At 34.6% G+C, this 20,582-nt stretch overlaps 1 protein-coding gene across 38 annotated transcripts in view; it reads left to right on the top strand.

The window, feature by feature from the left end:
• The window catches only part of REDIC1 (regulator of DNA class I crossover intermediates 1), a 117,826-nt gene that overhangs the window by 53,077 nt on the left and 44,167 nt on the right, over positions 1-20,582 (top strand). For 37 of the 38 annotated variants that reach the window (XR_012017508.1, XR_012017505.1, XR_012017506.1 and 34 more), the window contains 3 exons: positions 7,650-8,176; positions 8,833-8,902; positions 9,972-10,032. Coding sequence is in view for 21 of the 38 variants with exons in the window: in XM_072798362.1 (XP_072654463.1) it covers positions 7,650-8,176; positions 8,833-8,902; positions 9,972-10,032 (658 nt within the window). In the remaining 17 variants the exon portion in view is untranslated. The remainder of the gene's footprint in view (positions 1-7,649; positions 8,177-8,832; positions 8,903-9,971; positions 10,033-20,582) is intronic. The other variant, XM_072798349.1, reaches the window with a different exon arrangement.

Raw genomic sequence — 20,582 nt, 5'->3', positions numbered from 1 at the left:
TTTATTTGCCAGACTTCCACACATCATTCCACATTGCCCCATGTTAATTAATTTTAAATGTTTAATGAGCCCTGCATTCTGGAGATAAACCCCACTTGATTACAATGTGCTCTCCTTGTTATGCATTCTTGAGTTTGATGTGCCAAAATTTTGTTAGGAATTTTGCGTTAATCTTCATGAGGGATATTATTATCTATGTTTCTTATGATACTGTCCTCTGGTTTTGCTCTTAGCCTAATGTCGATGCCATAGAATGAGTTGGGAAATATTCTCCCCTGTGTAATTTTCTGAAGGAGTTTATGTAAAATTGGTACAATTTCTTCCTTAAATATTTGATAGAGTTCATTAAGCCACTTGGTATGGAATCTTTTCTGGTGGGAAAGTTTTTTTTTTTTTTTTTTTTTTACTGTAATTTCCATTTTTTTTTTTTTTTAACTAGGTACAGGGGTAGTCAGATCATTTTTTTTTTTTTGAGCTTTGATAGTTCATCATATAAGGAATGCATCTATTTTATTGGTGTTGTAGAACTTACTTAAAGTTATTCATAATATTCTTTTATTACATATTTAAAATTTTTAACATCTGTAGTGATGTCTTTTCTCTCATTACTAATATGTGTTTTCTCCCTTGTTTTTCCTGATCATTGTTTTAAATGTAAGTATAACTGGAGGCTTGGCCCGTAGGAGAGAGAAGTGTGAGGGACAGTTGGGCACATACTTAGGCTACTTTAAGGGGGCGAGCCCTATGGGTGTATAAAAGGACACGCCCGGGGGCCACTGCCAGCAACAGAGTTTGGGTGGGAAGAGGAGGAGGAGGAGATCCTTACAGAAAGACTAAGATGCCCAGTGCCTGGGACACATTAGATGGGAGCTTAGAGCTGCAGACAAGACAGGACTCTGCAGAATGAAGTGCAGAGCATCTGTTGGTCAACAGCATAGCTTGCCAGCCCAGGGAGAGGATTGGGTGTAGGACAGGTCTGCTGTGTGGACTGAGCTGATCACCCCCATGGCATCTCTCGGGGTTCTAACCTGGGGTGTGGTGACAGCTGGCACTGTGCAGCCGCAGTGGAGGAGATGGGAAGGACTGTAGCTCCTCATTGCAACATCACTAACTCCTTTCTGTGAGTAAGTAACAGTGTACTGGGTGTACTGGGTCTTTTCGGTATCAGAGCAAACCTACACCTTATAGAAATTTGGGAGAATAAGATAGAAAGTAAGAAAGTGAAATTTGAACATTTTGGTGGCTTTCCTGCCAGGCCCCTACCTTCCTGCTCTCCCTCCATCCATCATGGTTTTTCTTCTTTTTGTTGCGATGTAGCAGTGATCCTACCTTCTGTAACGATACAATATTGTGTAGGTGTTTTCATTCATATCAGGGGACTTCCCCATCACGTTATTACTAATTTCAGTTTGAAATGGCTGTGTCCTCCACAGCGTAGATGGGCAGTAGGGCCCGTGGTTGATCACCCATGCCGTTACTAATTTCTCACCATCAGAAATGGAAGAATTTCTTTGTGCATAATGCTTTTCCCCAATGCCAAGTGATTTCCTTAGGATAGATTCTCAGAGGTGGAATTATTGAATTAATATTAACACCTTTGAGCTTCTTGTTACATATTGACAGATTGGTTTCCAGCAATGTTTGTATCCATTGACATTGCCTCCAGCAAGGATGTACGTGTCCACTGTACCATTTTGCCAGCTCTGAGTATTATCCTCTGGCTAAATATTTGCTGATCTGACAATGAAACATAGCATTGTGTTTCAGTTTGCATTCCTTTGCTTTCTAGCAAAGTTGAACATCTTTCCATGTTAAGCAGTTGTATTTTCTCTTTTGTGGATTGTCAGTGTCATTTGCTCTTATCTACTGGGGTCTGATAAATTTGTATGAGCTCGTTATATATTAAAGATATTAACCTGTTGTGTGTCAAAAAATTAATGTAATTATAATTAGCCTATAACATTATACTAGTTTCAGGGGTACAATGTAATTAAATATTTGTATACATTGTAAAATGATCACTGTAAATTAGTTACCATCTGTCACCATACAAAGTTACAAAAATTTTTTGTAGTGAGAACTTTTAAGACTTACTCCTAGCAACTTTCAAGTATGTAATACAGTATTATTGATTATATTCAATAATGGAACTTTTGACTCTATTCAAATATAGAACTTTTTTTTTTTCTGGAACTTTTTTTTTAACCTCTTGACCCACTTCACCCACTCCTCAACTTCCCTCCCCTCTGACAGCCACCAATTTGTTCTTTGTATCCATGAGTTTTGTTATGTTTTGTTTTGTTTTTTTGGCTTTTTTTTTTAAGATTCTACATATAAATAAACTTATATGGTATTTTTCTTTCTCTTTCTGGCTTACTTCACTTAGCACAATACCCTCAAGTTCTATCTATGTTGTCACAAATGCCAAGATCTCATTCTTTTTTATAGTTAGAAGTATTTTGTTACACACACACATACACACACACATACACGCACCTTGCACATCTTTTTTATCCATTCATCATTGATGGATGGTTAGATTGTTCCATATCTTGGCTATTGTAAATAATGCTTTAGTGAACATTGACATACATATATTTTTCTACTCACCCCCGCCCCCCACCGATCATTCTTATTTAGAGACTCACCAATTTTGTTTATCTTCTCCCTAAAGATCAATATTTTAGTTTCACATGTCTATTTTTTATTTCACTGAATTTTGTTCTTTATTTCCTCTTGCCTATTCCTTTGAATTTAATTTACTTTCTTTCCATTGTCTTAGGGTAAAAGCTGAGGTCATTGATTTGAAGTCATTTTTCTTTTCTAATATAGGTGTTTTCATGCTATAAATTGTCCATTAGCTGCTCCTTTTGCTGCATCCTATACATTTTGATGTTTTGTTTTAATTTTCATTCAGTTGAAAGTCTTCCTAATTTTTCTTTCAATTTATTTTTCAATCCACAAGTTATTTAGAAATTTGTTGCTTGGGTCCTAGAAATTCTAAGGCATTCCTGTATCTTTCTAAATAAATACCATTGTGGATAGGAAACATCCTTTGTATGGTTTGAATCCTTTCAAATTTATTGAGACTTGACCATTCTGTGGTCAAGAATATGGTTTACATTTAACGTGACAATTGATATGGTTGGGTTTAAGTCTGTTCTCTTTTTTTTTGTTTGTTCCATATGTTTCTTTTTCCTTTATATCAGCCTTTATTTTGTTTTTTTTTATTTTTTAAAAGATTTTATTTATTATTAGAGAGAGAGAGAGAGACAGAGAGAGAGAGGCAGAGACACAGGCAGAGGGAGAAGCAGACTCCGTGCAGGGAGCCTGGCGTGGGACTCGATCCCGGGTCTCCAGGATCACGCCCTGGGCTGAAGGCGGCGCTAAACCACTAAGCCATGGGGCTGCCCTCCTCTATATCAGCCTTTATTTTGTTTGTTTGTTTTTTAATGACTAATTTACCCCTTTTGTTGGCTTATTAGTTAAGTTGTTTTGTTTTCCAGTTGTTGCTTTAGTTTATAGTATACATTTTAATTTATCACATGGTATGTTCAAGTTATAGCACTTGACGTATAGTATAACAGTATATTTTTGTTTCTATATTCTGGCCTTTGTGTTGTTATAGTCCTATATTTTATTTATATATGTTATAGATCCAGTAATACATTATTGCTCTTTTCAAAGAGGGTTAAAATGTAAGAAAACATAGTTTTTATATTTAAGCACAAATTTACTATTTCTGGTGGTCTTCATGATTTTGTGTAGATCTAGATTTCCATCAGTGCCATTTTCCTTCAATTCTAAAGATTTTCTTTTAATATTTCTTCTAATATGGGTCTACTACTGATTAATTCATTTGTTTTGTATACTTGTCTTCATTGTATTCTTTTTTACAGATGTCTTTGATTTGTGTTGTTTCCAACTAGAAATATGCTGTCATTTTTATCTTAATATCTGTATATCTAATAGATACTGTTTCTCTGTTTTTTAAAGATTTTTCTATCATGGATTCTCTATCATGGACTTTCTACCATAGATTTTTATCCATTGATTAGGATGTTCATTTTCTTTCCATTTCTTGTGTTTTGGCAGTGTCAAGCTTCTTAAATATGTGGACTTACTGTTTTTATCAAATTTGGAAACAGTTCAGCCATTAATTTTAAAAATACTTGGGATGCCTGGGTGGCTCAGTGGTTGAGCATCTGCTTTTGGCTCAGGGCGTGATCCTGGTCCAGGGATTGAGTCCCATATCGGGCTTTATTTAATTAATTAATTAATTTATTTATTTATGATAGTCACACAGAGAGAGAGAGAGAGGCAGAGACACAGGCAGAGGGAGAAGCAGGCTCCATGCACCGGGAGCCCGATGTGGGATTCGATCCCGGGTCTCCAGGATCGCGCCCTGGGCCAAAGGCAGGCGCCAAACCGCTACACCACCCAGGGATCCCCCATATCGGGCTTCTTGCAGGGAGCTTGCTTCTACCTTTGCCCGTGTCTCTGCCTCTCTCTCTGTGTCTCTCATGAATAAATAAATAAAATCTTAAAAAAAATTTTTTTAAATACTTTTTCTGATTAACTTTTCTTCTCTGACAATTTAAATTACATTAAATTAGTCCACTTGAAGTTGTGTCACACTTTACTGGTGCTTTCAATAATTTTTTTCTCTTTGTTTTATCTTATATAGATTATATTTGCTTTATCTTCAGATTTACTAGTTGTATCTTCTTTGATGTCTCAACTACTCATAAATCTGTTCAGTATATCTTTCATCTCTGTAAATTTTATTTTACTTTTATTTGTATTTTTCATGCATTTACTTCAACATACTCAGTCTTTTTTTTTTTTTTAAGATTTTATGTATTTATTCATGACAGACACACAGAGAGGGGCAGAGATAGGCAGAAGGAGAAGCAGGCTCCGTGCCCGGAGCCTGATGTGGGACTTAATCCTGGGACTCCAGAATCATGCCCTGGGCTGAAGGCAGGCTAAACTGCTGAGCCACCCAGGGATTCCTGAAGGTTATGAAATTTATATCTACCTAGTAACCAAACTGATATTTTTCAAGGCAAAAAGTAAGTCATTTTACTTTGTATTTAGAACCTTTCAGTGTTTCTTACTGTTCTTTTAAAAAGTAATGCTCTATTCATATGACTTGAGTATTTCCACCATGGGATATCCAAAGAAAATTAGAACACATTCAAAAAGATATATGCATCCCTATGTTTATTACAGTATTTACAATAGATAAATTATGGAAGCAACCTAAGTGTCCATCCATAGATAACTGAATAAAGAAATATATATATATATAATAGAATATTACTCAGCCATAAAAAGAATGAAATCTTGCCATTTGCAGCAACATGAATGGATCTAGATATTATTATGCTAAGTAAAACAAGTCAGTCAGAGAAAGACAAATACCATACAATTTCACTCGTGTGGAATTTAAGAAACAAATGAACAAAGGAAAAAAAGACAAACTCAGACACTTAAATTTAGTGAACAAAACTGGTGGTTACCAGAGGAGAGGAGAGTGGGGGGATGAGTGAAATAGGTGAAGGGGACTAGGAGTACACTTATCATCATGAGCACTGAGTAATGCATATAATTACTGAGTTATTATATTTATACCTGAAATATAACACTGTGTATTAATTATACTTGAATAAAAATATTAAGTTCTATATGATCTGAGCCCTTTTAAGCCTTAGGTTGTAGGTTTTTCTTTACTAATTCTATTCAATCTTTATTCTTTTCTTTTCTTTTCTTTTCTTTTCTTTTCTTTTCCTTTCTTTTCCTTTCTTTCTTTCTTTTTCTTTCTTTCTTTCTTTCTTTCTTTCTTTCTTTCTTTCTTTCTTTCTTTCCTTCCTTCCTTCCTTCCTTCCTTTCTTTCTTTCTTTCTTTCTTTCTTTCTTTCTTTCTTTCTTTCTTTCTTTCTTTCTTTCTTTCTTCTTTAAGATTTTATTTATTTGAGAGAGAAAGCACAAGTAGGGGGGAGGGAGAGGGGGGAAAACCTGACTTGGGGCTTGATCCCAGAACCCTGGGATCATGACCTGAGCTTGAAGGCAGATGCTTAACTGACTGAGCCACCCAGGGGCCCATGATCTTTTTTTTTTTTCCTTTTTTCCTCAGATATGCTGCAAATCTTGGGTTTGTGCTTATTATTCTATTCTATTCTATTCTATTCTATTCTATTCTATTCTATTCTTCTATTCTATTCCATTCCATTCCATTCCATTCCATTCCATTCCATTCCATTCCATTCCATTCCTCTGGAGTATGCTTACTCCTTTCTTCATATTTTTAACCATTCTGTGTCTTTCACTTGTTTATCACTTATCACTTCCTTACTAGGGACTTTTCTGACTAGAGTATCTGATAGAGGATTTTGAACAGAAGTTATTATTTCATCATATGATCTTGTAGCATCTATAAAGGTGCTGTAATTATCTTTTAAATTTATTTTTGTATTTCTTTTATCCTTTGCACTTAGTAATGGTTAATTATTTATTGTTTTCCTTAACTAGAATATAAGATATATTATTTCCCTACCACATAGTAGACATACATTAAATATCTGATTAATGTGCATAGGTGTCTTTCTATACATGTATTTTCTTATTTAGAGTACCAAAAATTTCTCTGGTGTTAGTATATATAATTGCATACTATAGGTTATGCCTTTTGGTATAACATAATAGCATTATAAAGCCCAAAACACCAATGAGATCTATGTTGACAAACAGTATAGGGTCGTGATCTGTGAACATTCATGAATAAAACATTTCTCTCTGCTTAATAGCAAATTGAATTATTTTATCTCTATGTCCATAACATGGCATAGTGTTTGGAACACAGCAGGTATACTTGCTTGTTAGTATTTAATAAATAACTTACAAAATAAAGTTGGAAATCAATCAGTTTATATTTCTTTTCTAAATTTCGTTGGTACTTCCAATCTCTGGAACAACCCAACCCCAAGTAAATTTGTTGATAGTCAATGACAACAATTTGGAATATCTTGATTTTTAATTATGTCCTATGATAGCGTAGATTTGGTACAAGTTTAACGTAAACTAAAATTATGATTTCTGCATTAGAAAGGAACTTAAAAAGTTATATAGTCTAACCTTTTCATATAATTTATATCTTGGCTTTTTTGTATCTATATTTTTCTGTCTTGAGAATGTCAGAGTTTTAGGTTGAAAAAAGTCTGTTAAAATATTCTCATGACTATTTGGTTTTATGTTTTAACAGGATAATTTTTCTCTCCACAATCTTTAAATATCTTTTCTCTGGTTAAGTAAAGCAGCAGCTATACACAATATTATCTTGATTATTCATTAGATCTTATTATAGAAGATAAACTATAGGTTGGGTATGTTTTGTTTTGTTAATATAACAGCAAATTGAACCCATACTAATTTTTCATGTTGAAATACTGACCCAAGTATAGATTATTTTTATACTCACTAAGGCACCAGAAGAGTACATTACACAAATTTTACCCAAAGCAATATTATTTATTTAAATTTAAAAAATTAAAACATAGTTTAGCTACTCAATGTGTTCTCTAAAATTTTGTTTCTAATTGAAAATATTCTATGTTTTTCTTGATAAATATGTTTTTATTTACTCCAAAGTCCAGGCAATTGCAGTTTCCTTACTGGAAGATCTGTTGTAGTTATGGGTGAAGAATGTGGAAGCATGGATGAGCAAAGACAGTCAGACTTCATTACTGAAAAACAGTCAGCACAACATATTTGGGGAGAAAATAGAAGAGAGGCTTCACATTTTCTTGAAGATGTGAACCAGTCAAAAGCCCACCTTATATCGGAGAATTATGACTCTTTTATTAGTGAAAATATCATCAATTTATTAAGCATAGATCAACAGAGGATAAGGAAAACCTTTGACAAGTGTGATTGTGACAGTATGGGAGATGCTTCTGCAATCACAAGTTCTGATAAAAATGATTCAACTGATAGATGCATTAGAAGTATTTTTACAGATCCAGAATTGACTTTTAGTAATTCTACTTTTAATAAAACAAGTTATCCAGAAAAGTATCAGCCAAGTAAGTATCAAAAAGAGTACAACAATAATGAAAGAAATATTCTTAGTACATCTTTTGAAAAGGATTGTTACGTAGCCAGCTCTGAAAAAAAAGGTGAGTATTATACATGGAAAACATAATAATCTATTGAGTTTTTTTGTTGTTGTTTTCTGTGTGTGTGTGTATCTCCATAGATAGATAGAGTAACATTCTGTTAGGTTTTCTTTTTAATGATTGGCGGGGAAAATTAAAGACAGCAGAGCCAGGCAGTAGGTTCCAGAGTGCTTTAATGGGGAGCGCTCCCGGGCGAGTTTCAGTGAAGAGGAGGCCCGAGTCAGGGAAGTTGCACCCAGGAGGGGAAGGGTATGTGTTTTTTATACCTGTGCAAGTTAAGAAAAAAAAAAAATGGGGTGGTTAGAGACATGTGGTTTTATGTGATAAGGTGAGGCAGGGTCCATGTTCTTGTTTTTGGCTGATTCTGGTGTTTTTCTTCTTTTAGGCGGGTCTCGATAGGTCACGAGTTGTTTGTGACTTGATGAGTTTTAGGAACTTATCCGGGGTGACATCTGAGGGAAGGGTGACCCTACCTATTAGCCTTAGGTCATCCATTTTGGAGAGGCCCTACCTCCATCTGCCCAACATATTCTATTACATGACTTTTTAGATCAGTAATTTCCTTCTTTGTGGTTTGTAAGCTTCAAATTAAAAAAAAAAAAAACAAATTGTCTCTGCTAAAGTTTTGAATTCAATGCATACTTTTATTTTTAAAGGAAAATTTGAAAGTGATTACCAAGAGAAGATACCACAGAATGAAAGCCAGAAATATCCAGTGAAACATATGTAAGTTTTAGGTAAATCTGGAGAATATAAATCAAGATCTAGTATAGTGCGTGTTGTGGGTTTGAACTGATACAAAGTGAATAGGCATATTGCTCTTTGACGGTGGGCAGACCAGCCTCAAGAAGGCTTCTCAGCTGTCAGAATCTTGGTAGTATCACCCATTTGAGAGTATGTTGCTCATATTTGCTTGCAGAAATATCTTATCTGGAATCTTAGTATTAATTAGGTTTGAGAATACTGACTTACATGTTCAAGAAACTTATATGTTCACCAGAATGTCAGTTTATTAATTTATAGTAAGAAATAGAGTAGTCGCATGTATAGGAATGTTTGTTTACTTGCATGGTAAGCATATTTTCTAATCATAGACTCAACTCTCCATGGGAAGGTTGCTTGGTTAGTATAGAATCAGAATAGGAGAGTGATAGAATTCAACTGTAATGGCATAAGCATATTAACATTTTATAGGACAGTTATTACAGGTAGTTAAACAAAACTTCTAGTTTCAGAATAGCCCAAACTTTCTTGGTAATAATTATGATTTAGTCAGATCTTCGTAATTGAAAGTTGTGAACTAGAACATATTTTTTTGAAAGTACTTTCTTATGGAAATATTTAAAATATCTATGTATTAAAAAGTGTTTATAGATGCTATTTTTATGGGATTGGCACAACAAATTAAAATGTAGATTCACAACTTATTTAATATAATCAATAAGTTAGCTACTTTGTTGTCAAATCCCCAAATATTCAGTAACTTGTGAATGAAAAACAGCTTTGGTAGGTCTTGAATTTTAAAATGTACTTTATGAAAGTGATTTAGGACATGGTTCCCAAAATGGCTACAGGTCACTTGGGGTGGAGGGGCGGGTGCTTTTTTAAATTAAAAATACCAGGTTTGATCCACACATAATAAATAAGCTCTTGAAGTTGGAAGTTTATGAATGTTTTTCTAAAAGCTTCCCGTACAATTCTGATCTGAAGCCAACTTTGGGAACCATGATTTAGAACAATAATTTTCAGCAGGAATAAAGTACAGTTTGAAAGCATCTTTATTTATGATCCTTAGGGGTGATATCTCTTTGGAAGAATTGCATTCTAAGCAATCGTGGGACTTTGGATTTGGTGAGGTAATGTACATCTTCCATTTTCTTTCCAGTTAAATGAGTTGTTATTATGTCATAATTTAGTATTGGCAGTTTACTTTGATTTAAAGTTAGCTTTTATCAGAAAAACTTCTTCTGAGATTAATGCTATTTGTTATATTTTTTTACTCTGGGGCAATTATAGCTTAATTTTAGAATAAAATTAATACTCTTTCAGAACCTGTAATAAGCTTTAAGACAAACCAATCTAGATACTTTAAAAATTCTTTCTATGAGTCCTATAAATTTTCATCCAAGATGAAAACATTTAGGTTTCAATGTGCTATGGTTAACATAGTTATGTTTAAGAATACTGAAAGATCTATCAACGCTGGTTATATAAGTTGTAATTGCTGCTCTTAATAAGGGTATGTGATTGTTACAGCAGTCCAGACTTTGTGCTAGGAGCTTTATGTACTCCATTTCTAATCTACAAGAACCTGATTCTGTAAGGTCTTCAATGCAAAAAAGGCTCGAGTTCAGGGAGATTAAATAACTTGTTCAAGGTAATATACTTACACCAGGATTCAGACTTACTATTTTTTAAAATGTTATTATTTTTAAATTTATTTCAGAGAGAGTGAGGGGAGGGGTAGAGGTAGAAGGACAAGCGGACTCCTCACTGAGCAGAAGGCCCCCATTGCAGGACTTGATCCCAAGACCCTGAGATCATGACCTGAGCCAAAATCGATTCTGGCACTCAACTGACTGAGTCACCTAGGCACCCCTTCAGACTCTTATTTGACACTGTATTTTCAACTATACTAATTGGTTTTTTTTATCTTCAAAATGTGCATTGACTGCATATTATGAACTCCTTTAATTAGAATTTATTGAGTATTTCTACACTCAATTTCTACATTTATTATTTCATCAGTACAGTGGTGAAAAAACAAAATTTTCATTCTTCTGAAGCTCATATTCTATTATGCAAGAGACTCAGAAAGGTATAGAGATGAAAGGACATGGAACCTACTTTTAGGAAACTATAGTCTAGTAACTAGACTAAAACAACAAAAAACCTAGTGCATTTAGAACATTGATGCAACTGGGGTTTTTACAAAAGGCAGTTTGAACTTAGTAAAAAGCACTTTAAGTTTTCTTTTAGGGGTTTTATGGTTTTAGTTCCCACACTTAGGTCTTTAATCCATTTTGAGTTCATTTTTATGTATGGTTTAGGACAAGTGGTCCAGTTTTATTTTTTGGCAAGATATTTTCCAAATATCATTTATTGGTATGACTCTTCCCTATTCTATATTCTTAACCCCTTTATTGTAGATTAATTGGCCATATAGATATGGGTTGATTTCTGGGCATTCTACTCTGTTCCATTGATGTATGTGTCTGTTTTTGTGCCAGTACCATACTTTTTGATTATGGTAGCTTTGTAGTGTATCTTGAAATCTGAGCTTGTGATATCTTCAGTTTTGTTCTTCTTGGCATTAGCAACATATTTATGGCTATGTTTCCTCAGACAAGGGAAGCAAAAGCAAAAATGAATTAAAATACACCCAAATAAAAGGCTTTTGCACAGCAAAGGAAACCACCAAGAAAGTAAAAGCAGCAACCTACTTAGTAAAAGAGGTATTTACAAATATATTTATGCAATAAGGAGTTAATATCCAAAATACATAAAGAACTGATACAACTTAGCACCAAGAAAGTAAAAAATCTGATTTAAAAATGAGCAGATAACCTGAATAGACATTCTTCCAAAGAAGACAGACAGATAGCCAACAAGCATATGAAAAGATGCTTAGCATCACTAATCATCAGGGAAATGCAAATCAGAACCATACTAGTCAGAATGGCCAGTATCAAAAAGACAAGAAATAACAAGTGCTAGTAAGGATGTGGAGCATTAATTTTAACATTTTATATTGAAAATACACTCCCTAAAAATATTTTTTAATGTGCAGTTGTGCAAAACTTCTGGTTTTCTGCCCTGAAGCCTCAACTGCAAATTTAAAAGTTGCCTATGAGAGTTCCTGCCCTCCAGTTTTAGCTGTTGAAAGATTAACTTGAATTACAGACGTAAAGATTCTTTGATTTACTCAATACTTGGGTTCTACTGGTACCTAAGACTGATTTTTTACTGCTTAGTAGAGAATGCAGTTTCATAAAATACACATCAAACTCATCCAAATAGCTGGTTATTTAGCTGTAGGTTCAGTGTACTTCTACATTCTATCATGTACTGTGAGCAAAATACAGCTGAATTTAATTGGGGTGCTGTTTATAATTTAAGACAAGGACCTCTAAATGACTCCTTTTTGGTATGTTTCTGAAAATATCAGGCACAAACATGTTGGTAGGAATATAAATTGCTGCAACCACTATGGAAAACAGTATGGAAGTTCCTTAAAAAAGTAAAAATAGAAATACTGTATAGTCCGGTAATTCCATTATTGGGTATTTACCTAAAGAAAACAAAAACACTAATCTGAAAAGATACATGCATCCCAATGTTTATTGCATTATATACAATAGCCAAGATACGGAAGCAACCTGAATGTCCTTGTATACATGAATGAATAAGAAATTGTAGTATGTATATACGTGTGTGGATTCACACACACACACACACGCAATAGAATATTACTCAGCCATACAAAAGAATGATATCTTGCCATTTGTGACAACATGGATGAATCTATAGAGTATTATGCTAAGTGAAATCAGAGAAAGACAAATACCATATGATTTCACTTACATGTGGAATGTAAAAAATGAGCAAAAAACCCAGACTTTTGTACCTGTTGGCCATCTGTCTGTCTTCTTTGGGTAAAAGTCTGTTCAGTTTCTCTGCCTATTGTTTAATTAGACTGTTGGTATTTTGCTTTGAGTCATATGAGTTCTTTATGTTTTGGATATAACCTCTTATCAGATAAATGGTTTACAAATATTTAGTCCCATTCTATATGTTGCCTTTTCAAATTGTTGATGGTTTCCTTTCCTGTGCAGAAGTGTTTTAGTTTGATGTAGTCTCACTTATTTAGTTTCACTTTTTAATTGCATTTATTTTTTAGTGTCAAATAAAAAAAAATCATTGTAAAGGAACTTTACCCCCTATGTTTTCTTCTAGCAGCTTTATGGTTTTGATCTTATATTCAAGTCTTTATTCCATTTTGAGTTCATTTTTGTGTATGGTGTAAGATAGAAGTCCACTTTCATTCTTTTGCATGTAGCTATCCAGTTTTCCAAGCACTATTTATTGGAAATACTTCCCTTTCCCTATTGTACATTTTTGGCTCCTCTGTTGTGAGTTAATTGGCCATTGTGTATGTATTTTCTTCTTGGCTTTTTATTATGTTCCATTGGTCTGTGCTTGTTTTCTATGCCAGTACCGTACTGTTTTGATTACTGTAGCTTTCTAATATTGTTTGAAATTAGGAAATGGATGCTTCTTGCTTTGTTCTTCTTTCTCAAGATTGCTTTGGCTATTCAGGGTCTTTTATGGTTCCATACAGACTTTAGGATTATTTGTTTTATTTCTGTGAAAAATATCATTGGAATTTTGATAGGGATTTTTTGGATCTGCTTTGGGTAGTATGGACATTTTAACAAGATAAATTCTTCCAATTCATGAGCACAGATTATCTTTCCATTTATTTGGGTCTTCAGTTTCTTTTTTTTTTTTTTTTAAGATTTTATTTATTTATTCATGAGAGAGACCGAGAGAGTGAGAGAGGCAGAGACACAGGCAGAGAGAGAAGCAGGCTCCATGCAGGGAGCCCAATTTGGGACTTGATCCCGGGTCTCCAGGATCACACCCTGGGCTGAAGTCGGCATTAAACCACTGAGCCACCCGGGCTGCCTGGGTCTTCAGTTTCTTTCATCAGTATCTTACAGTTTTCTGTGTACATATCTTTTACTCTTTGGTTCAATTTTTTCCTAGATATTTTATCCTTTTTGATGCAGTTATAAATGGGATTGTTTTCTTAATTTCTCTGATCATTATTAGTGTATAGAAATGCAACTGATTTTGTATGTTGATTATGTAATGTGCAACTTTACTGAATTTATTATTTCTAACAGTTTTTTGGTGGAGTATTTAGGGTGTTTTATATAGAGTGTTATCTGCAAAGGAAGATAATTTTAATTGTTCCTTTCTGCTTTTGATGCCTTTTCTTTTTCTTGCCTAATTGCTCTAAGACTTCTAGTATTATGTTGAATAAAAGTAGTGAGAGTAGACATCTTTGTGTTGTTCCTGATCTTAAATGGAAAACTTGCATCATTTTACCCTTGAGTATGATGTTAGCTGTAGGCTTAACATGTATGATTTTTATTCTGTTGATGTATATTCCCTCTATAATCTTTTGTTGTAAATTTTAATCATGATTGGATGTTAAATTTTGTCAGATGCCTTTTTTGCATCTTTTGAGATGATCATAGGATTTTTATCCTTTAGTGTTGAACCATCTTTACAATCCTAGAATAAATCCCACTCGATCATGGTGTATTATCCTTTTAATGTATTGCTAAATATAGTTTGCAAATATTTTCAAAGACTTTTGAATCTATGTTTATTAGAGGATATTGTCCTATAATTCTTTTTTATAGTGTCCTTTTCTGGTTTTTGTATCAGATAATGCTGGCTTTATAAAATGAGTTTGGAAGTGTTTCTTTATCCTCTATTTTTTGGAAGAGTTTGAGAAGGATTGATAGTAATTCTTTTTATTTTTTAATTTTTAATTTTTAATTTTTATTTTAATTTTTATTTTTTTATAGTAATTCTTTTTAAAATGTTTGGTAGTTTGATAGAATTCACCAGGGAAGCCATTGGTTCTGGACTTTTGCATGTTGGGAAGTTTTTGATTACTGATTCAGTCTCTTTACTAGTAATTGGTGTATTCATATTTTTGATTTCTTAATCGGTCTTGATAGGTTGGTTATATGTTCTAATAATTTTATTAACTTCTTCTGGGTCATTTAGTTTGCTGATTTATCATTGTTTTTAGTAGTCTCTTGTGATCTGTTTTTCTTTATAATCAGTTATAACATCTCCTCTTTCATTTCTGATTTTGAGTTCTCTTTCTTTTTTCCCTTTTAAGCATAGCTAACAGTTTGTCAATTTTTTTAATCTTTTCAAACAACCAGCTCTTAGTTTTTCTTTTTTCTTTTTTTTAATAAATTTATTTTTTATTGGTGTTCAATTTACCAAAATACAGAATAACACCCAGTGCTCATCCCATCAAGTGCCCCCCTCAGTGCCTGTCACCCATTCACCCCCACCCCCCGCCCTCCTCCCCTTTCACCACCCCTAGTTCGTTTCCCAGAGTTAGGAGTCTTTATGTTCTGTCTCCCTTTCTGATATTTCCCACACATTTCTTCTCCCTACCCTTATATTCCCTTTCACTATTATTTATATTCCCCAAATGAGTGAGAACATACACTGTCCTTCTCCGATTGACTTACTTCACTCAGCATAATACCCTCCAGTTCCATCCACTTTGAAGCAAATGGTGGGTATTTGTCGTTTCTAATGGCTGAGTAATATTCCATGGTATACATAAACCACATCTTTATCCATTCATCTTTCGATGGACACCGAGGTTCCTTCCACAGTTTGGCTATTGTGGACATTGCTGCTATAAACATCGGGGTGCAGGTGTCCCGGCGTTTCATTGCATCTGAATCTTTGGGGTAAATCCCCAACAGTGCAATTGCTGGGTCGTAGGGCAGGTCTATTTTTAACTCTTTGAGGAAGCTCCACACAGTTTTCCAGAGTGGCTGCACCATTTCACATTCCCACCAACAGTGTAAGAGGGTTCCCTTTTCTCCGCATCCTCTCCAACATTTGTGGTTTCCAGCCTTGTTAATTTTCCCCATTCTCCCTGGTGTGAGGTGGTATCTCATTGTGGTTTTGATTTGTATTTCCCTGATGGCAAGTGATGCAGAGCATTTTCTCATGTGCATGTTGGCCATGTCTATGTCTTCCTCTGTGAGATTTCTCTTCATGTCTTTTGCCCATTTCCTGATTGGATTGTTTGTTTCTTTGGTGTTGAGTTTAATAAGTTCTTTATAGATCTTGGAAACTAGCCCCAGCTCTTAGTTTAATTAATATTTTCTATTGTCTTTTCAGTTTCTGCTTTATATATTTCCACTCTGAATTTTCTTATTTGCTTTCTTCTAACTGTAGGTTCAGTTTGTTAGTTACTTGAGGTATGAAGTTAGGTTGTTTGAGATCTTTCTTGTTTCTTAATAAGGTGCTTGTCACCACAAACTTCCCATTTAGAACTGTTTTTGTTGCATGTCAGAGTTTTGGTATTTTGTATTTCCATTTTTATTTGTGTCAAGATACTTAAAATATTTTTTAATTTTTTCAGTCATTGGTTTAGGAGCATGTTGTTTAATCTCCATATATTTATGAATTTTCCAGCTTCCTTCTGGTAATTTTTATTTTCATACTATTATGGTTTGAAAACATAGTTTATGTGATTTTAATCTTCTTGAATTTATTATGACTTGTTTTTTTGGCCTAGAATACCATCTGTCATGCTAAATACTCAATATGTGCTTAAGAAGAATGTGTATAGGGCAGCCCTGGTGGCGCAGCGATTTAGCGCCACCTGCAGCCTGGTGTGATCCTGGAGACCCGGGATCGAGTCCCACATCAGGCTTTCTGTATGGAGCCTGCTTCTCCCTCTGCCTGTGTCTCTGCCCCTCTCTCCCTCTGTCTCTATGAATAAATAAAATCTTAAAAGAAAAAAAAAAGAAGAATGTGTATATTAAAAAAAAAGAATGTGTATGCTCTTGCTTTTGGATGAAATGCTCTATATATGTTTAATACATTTGGTTTAAAGTGGCATTTAAGGCCACTGTTTCCTTAAGTACTGATTTTCTATTTTGGAGGATCTATCCATTGATGAAAGTGGGATATTCAAGTTCCCAACTATTAATGTATTACTATTTCTTTAGGTCTGTTCATATTCGCTTTATATATTTCAATACTCCTATGTTGGGTGTTTATATATTTTCAAATGTTATATCCTCTGCTTAGATTCACTCCTGTTTCATTATATAATAACCTTCTCTGTCTCTTGTTATAGTCTCGTTTTAAAGTCTGCTTTGTCTATGTGTAACCTACTCTAGTTTTCTTTTGGTATTCATTTTCATGAAATATCTTTTTCCATCCTTTCACTTTCAGCCTGTATGTGTCCTTATATATGAAATGAGTCTTTTGAACACAGCATATGAATGGTTCTTTTTTTTTTTTTTTTTAATCCATTTGGCTACTCTGTATCTGTTGATTGGGGAAATCTAGTCCAGTTATATTTAAAGTAATTATTGATAGATACAGGCTTATTGCCTTTTTTTTTATTGCCTTTTTTTTTATCATATTTTGACTGTTGTGTAATTCCTTTGTTTCTTTTTCTCTTGCTCTGTTCCTGTTCCTTTGTGATTTGATGACTTTCTGTAATGTTAGGCTTAGATTCCTTTTTTTGTATATCTTGTTTATTTACTATAGATTTTGGCTTTGGGGTTACCATGAGGCTTATATAAAACAATTTCTACTGATAACAGTCCATTTAAAGTTGATAAAAATGTAAGTTCCAATGCATTCTAAAACTCTATAGTTTGATTACCCTCCCAAACATTTTATGTTTTTGGTGTTACAACTTCTTTTTGTCTAACACATTTGTTAACAAATTATTGTAGTTATTTTTACTACTTCTGTCTTTAATCTTCATACTAGCTTTGTAAGTAATTAACCCACCACATTTATAACATTATTTTGAATTTTAGTATATATTTGTCTTTACCAGTAAGATTTATACTTTCATATGTTTTCCTGTTACTAGTTGATACCTTTTATTTCAGCTTCAGGAGATCCCTTTCAGATTTCTTGTAAAGCCAAGTCTATTGGTGATGAATTCCTTTAGCTTTATGCTTATTTGGAAAACTCTTTATTGCTCCCATTTTGAAGGACAGCTTTGCTGGGTAGAATATTCTTGACTGGTTGTTTTCCCTTTCAGCACTTTGAATATATCATGCCACTCTCTTCTGGCTTGCAAAGTTTCTATTGAAAAATCTGATAATAGTCTTATGGGGGTTACCTGTATAAAACAAGTTGTTTTTTTATTGCTTCTTCTAAAATTATCTCCTTGTTGTTATCTTTTGATAATTTAATTATGTGTCTTGGTATGGTTTCTTTGGGTTCAGCTTATTTGGAACTCTGTTTCTTTCCTCAGGTTAGGGACGTTTTGGGCCATAATTTCAATTAAATTTTCTATCCCTGTCTCCCTTTTCCTTTTGGGGCTCCCATAATACAAATACTGGTTTATTTGATACTGTTTCATAAGTCCCTTATGTTATTTTCACTTTTTTAATTCCTTTTTGTTGTTGTTCCTCTGCTTTAACAAATTCCACTGCCCTTTGAGTTGGGTTCCTGATCCTTTCTTTGGCTTTCATCAACTTTTCTGTTATTCCTTTTATTATATTTTTCAGTTCAGTTACTGTATTCTTCAGCTTTGTGATTTCTGTTTGGAACTTTATTATATTTTCTGTTTCTTTCTTGACATCCTCATCTGGTTCTTGCATTGTTCTCCTGACCTCAGTGAAAGCATTTTTACAACTGTTATTTTGAACTCTGATCAGGAAAATAATTTATCTTCATTTCACTGAAGTCTTTTTCTGAAGCTTTATTGTGTTCTTTTGTTTGGAACATACTGTTCTGTCTCTTCATTTGCTTTGACTCTGTTGGTTTCTATGTGTTAGATAAAACACATCTCTTTTAGTCTTGAAGGTGGGGCCTTGAGTACGAAATAAAACCCTGTCCTATCTCTTGGTTGTCTCTCAAACTTTTTGATTTTCCAAGTAGTCTACTTTATTTTTAGTAGTTCCCAGTAGTTGAGGCTATGCCAAAACCTGCCCATATCCCAGTGGGAAGGATCTCAGGACTCAGATTCAGTTTTATTGGAAGGTGTACCCTTAGGTGGGAGCTTTTAAAGTAGGCAAGTGTACCTCTTTCATAGCAAGACTTTGAGATGGGCATCTTATCCCCTCTACACTAAGCCCTGGTGTGATAGCCACTTAAGAAGTATCTCTTTGTAGGCTGTCATCCCATTGAATTTGTGAAGCTAAGCCTTGCTGGCCACCAGAACTAGGCTACCACAAAAGCTGGGATGCTGGGTGTTTGTACAAGCTCCTTTCTTGGATACACCAGCAGTCTGGGGTAGAGCAGAGTGAGTATGAAGATGGTACCTGGTAGCTTCCACAGAATCTGGAGATGATTGTAGGTGGCTCCTAGTTGTGTGTTAAATTAGAAGCCTGCCCCTCAGGCTGAAGATTTAAGATAATCATATAGGCCTCTTTCACAGAAAGATTGGGGTTGCATTTTAGTCTGTTGTGTCTCTGTCCTGTCCCCTGGAGGTGGCTGTTTCAGAATTATTTCTCTATTTGTAACAGTCGTATGGGACCTTCAAATGTAAGGCCGAGATCTGGGACCTATTGGCTGCCAGAGCTAAGTAATTAGGTGGCATCCCATGAGCAGCAGCCACAAAAACCAGGGTACCAGACATGTGCACAATCTCCTTACTGGGGATGCTGATGACTGAAGCTGATCAGAGGGTGAGCATAAAGATAGTGCTCAGCCTCTTGAGGTCTCTGGAGAGGATTAGTTTGTCCTTAGATGTGAGTTTAATTAGAAGTCTATCCCTCAGGCTGTTGCTATGAAGGTAAGATAATAGGCTTCTTTCACAAAAAACTGGGTATTTAAGTGAACTGCCTCAGTTCTAGCCTCTTGAGTTGTAGAAAGAGTGAGCCTCTGAGAGCTTGTTAAGAAACTGCTGCTCAGTGTGCTACATGTAGCCTTGTTGGTCTCACAGACATAGCCCTGTTGACTTACAGAGCTTGATATTTTGGGGTTTTGTCTGTCAGATAGAGGTCTTAAAAGTTTGGGTATCAGTTGTAGTGTTCAAACCACTTGCTCTTCTGGAGGAATTTTAGAGTTGTGAGTTCCCTTTCAATTATGGGTTGCTTGCTCGTAATGGGGTTTGTGGTGAAATTGTGTGCTTTAGCCTCTTGAACTTTTTTTTTAATAACTTTTTTAAAAAGGTTTTTCTTTTTTTTTTTTTAAGTTATTTATTTTTGAGTAATCTCTAAACCCAAAGTGGGGCTTGAATTTATGACACCAAGATCAAGAGTGTCATGTTTTTCTGACTGAGCCAGCCAGGTACCCCCAATTTGTTTTAGTGTGTGTTTTTTCATGTTTTCGTAATTAGAAGGAGTCTTTTTGGCTAGCTCTTTGGTTTCTTTTAGAGGAAATTGTTCTGTATGTAGCTGTAGATTTGATGTGTCTGTGGGAGGATGTAAGTTAAGTATCCTTCTACATTGCCATCTTGAACTAGGACCTATTTACTTTTTTTGGTTTGTTTTTAAAAAAATACTTTATTTGAGAGAGAGTGAGAGAGAGCATGACTGTGGGGTGGAGGGAGGGGAGAAAGAGGGGAAAAAGCACACTCCCCTCCCCCCTGAGCAGGCAGCCTTAGGCGGGGCTTAATCTCAGGACCCTGAGAGATCATGATCTGAGC

This window comes from Canis lupus, chromosome 25 (genome assembly GCF_048164855.1).
Source record: "Canis lupus baileyi chromosome 25, mCanLup2.hap1, whole genome shotgun sequence".
NCBI classification, from domain to species: domain Eukaryota; kingdom Metazoa; phylum Chordata; class Mammalia; order Carnivora; family Canidae; genus Canis; species Canis lupus.
The sequence above is the reverse complement of the archived record's forward strand: the minus strand, read 5'-3'. Positions and strand labels throughout refer to the sequence as shown.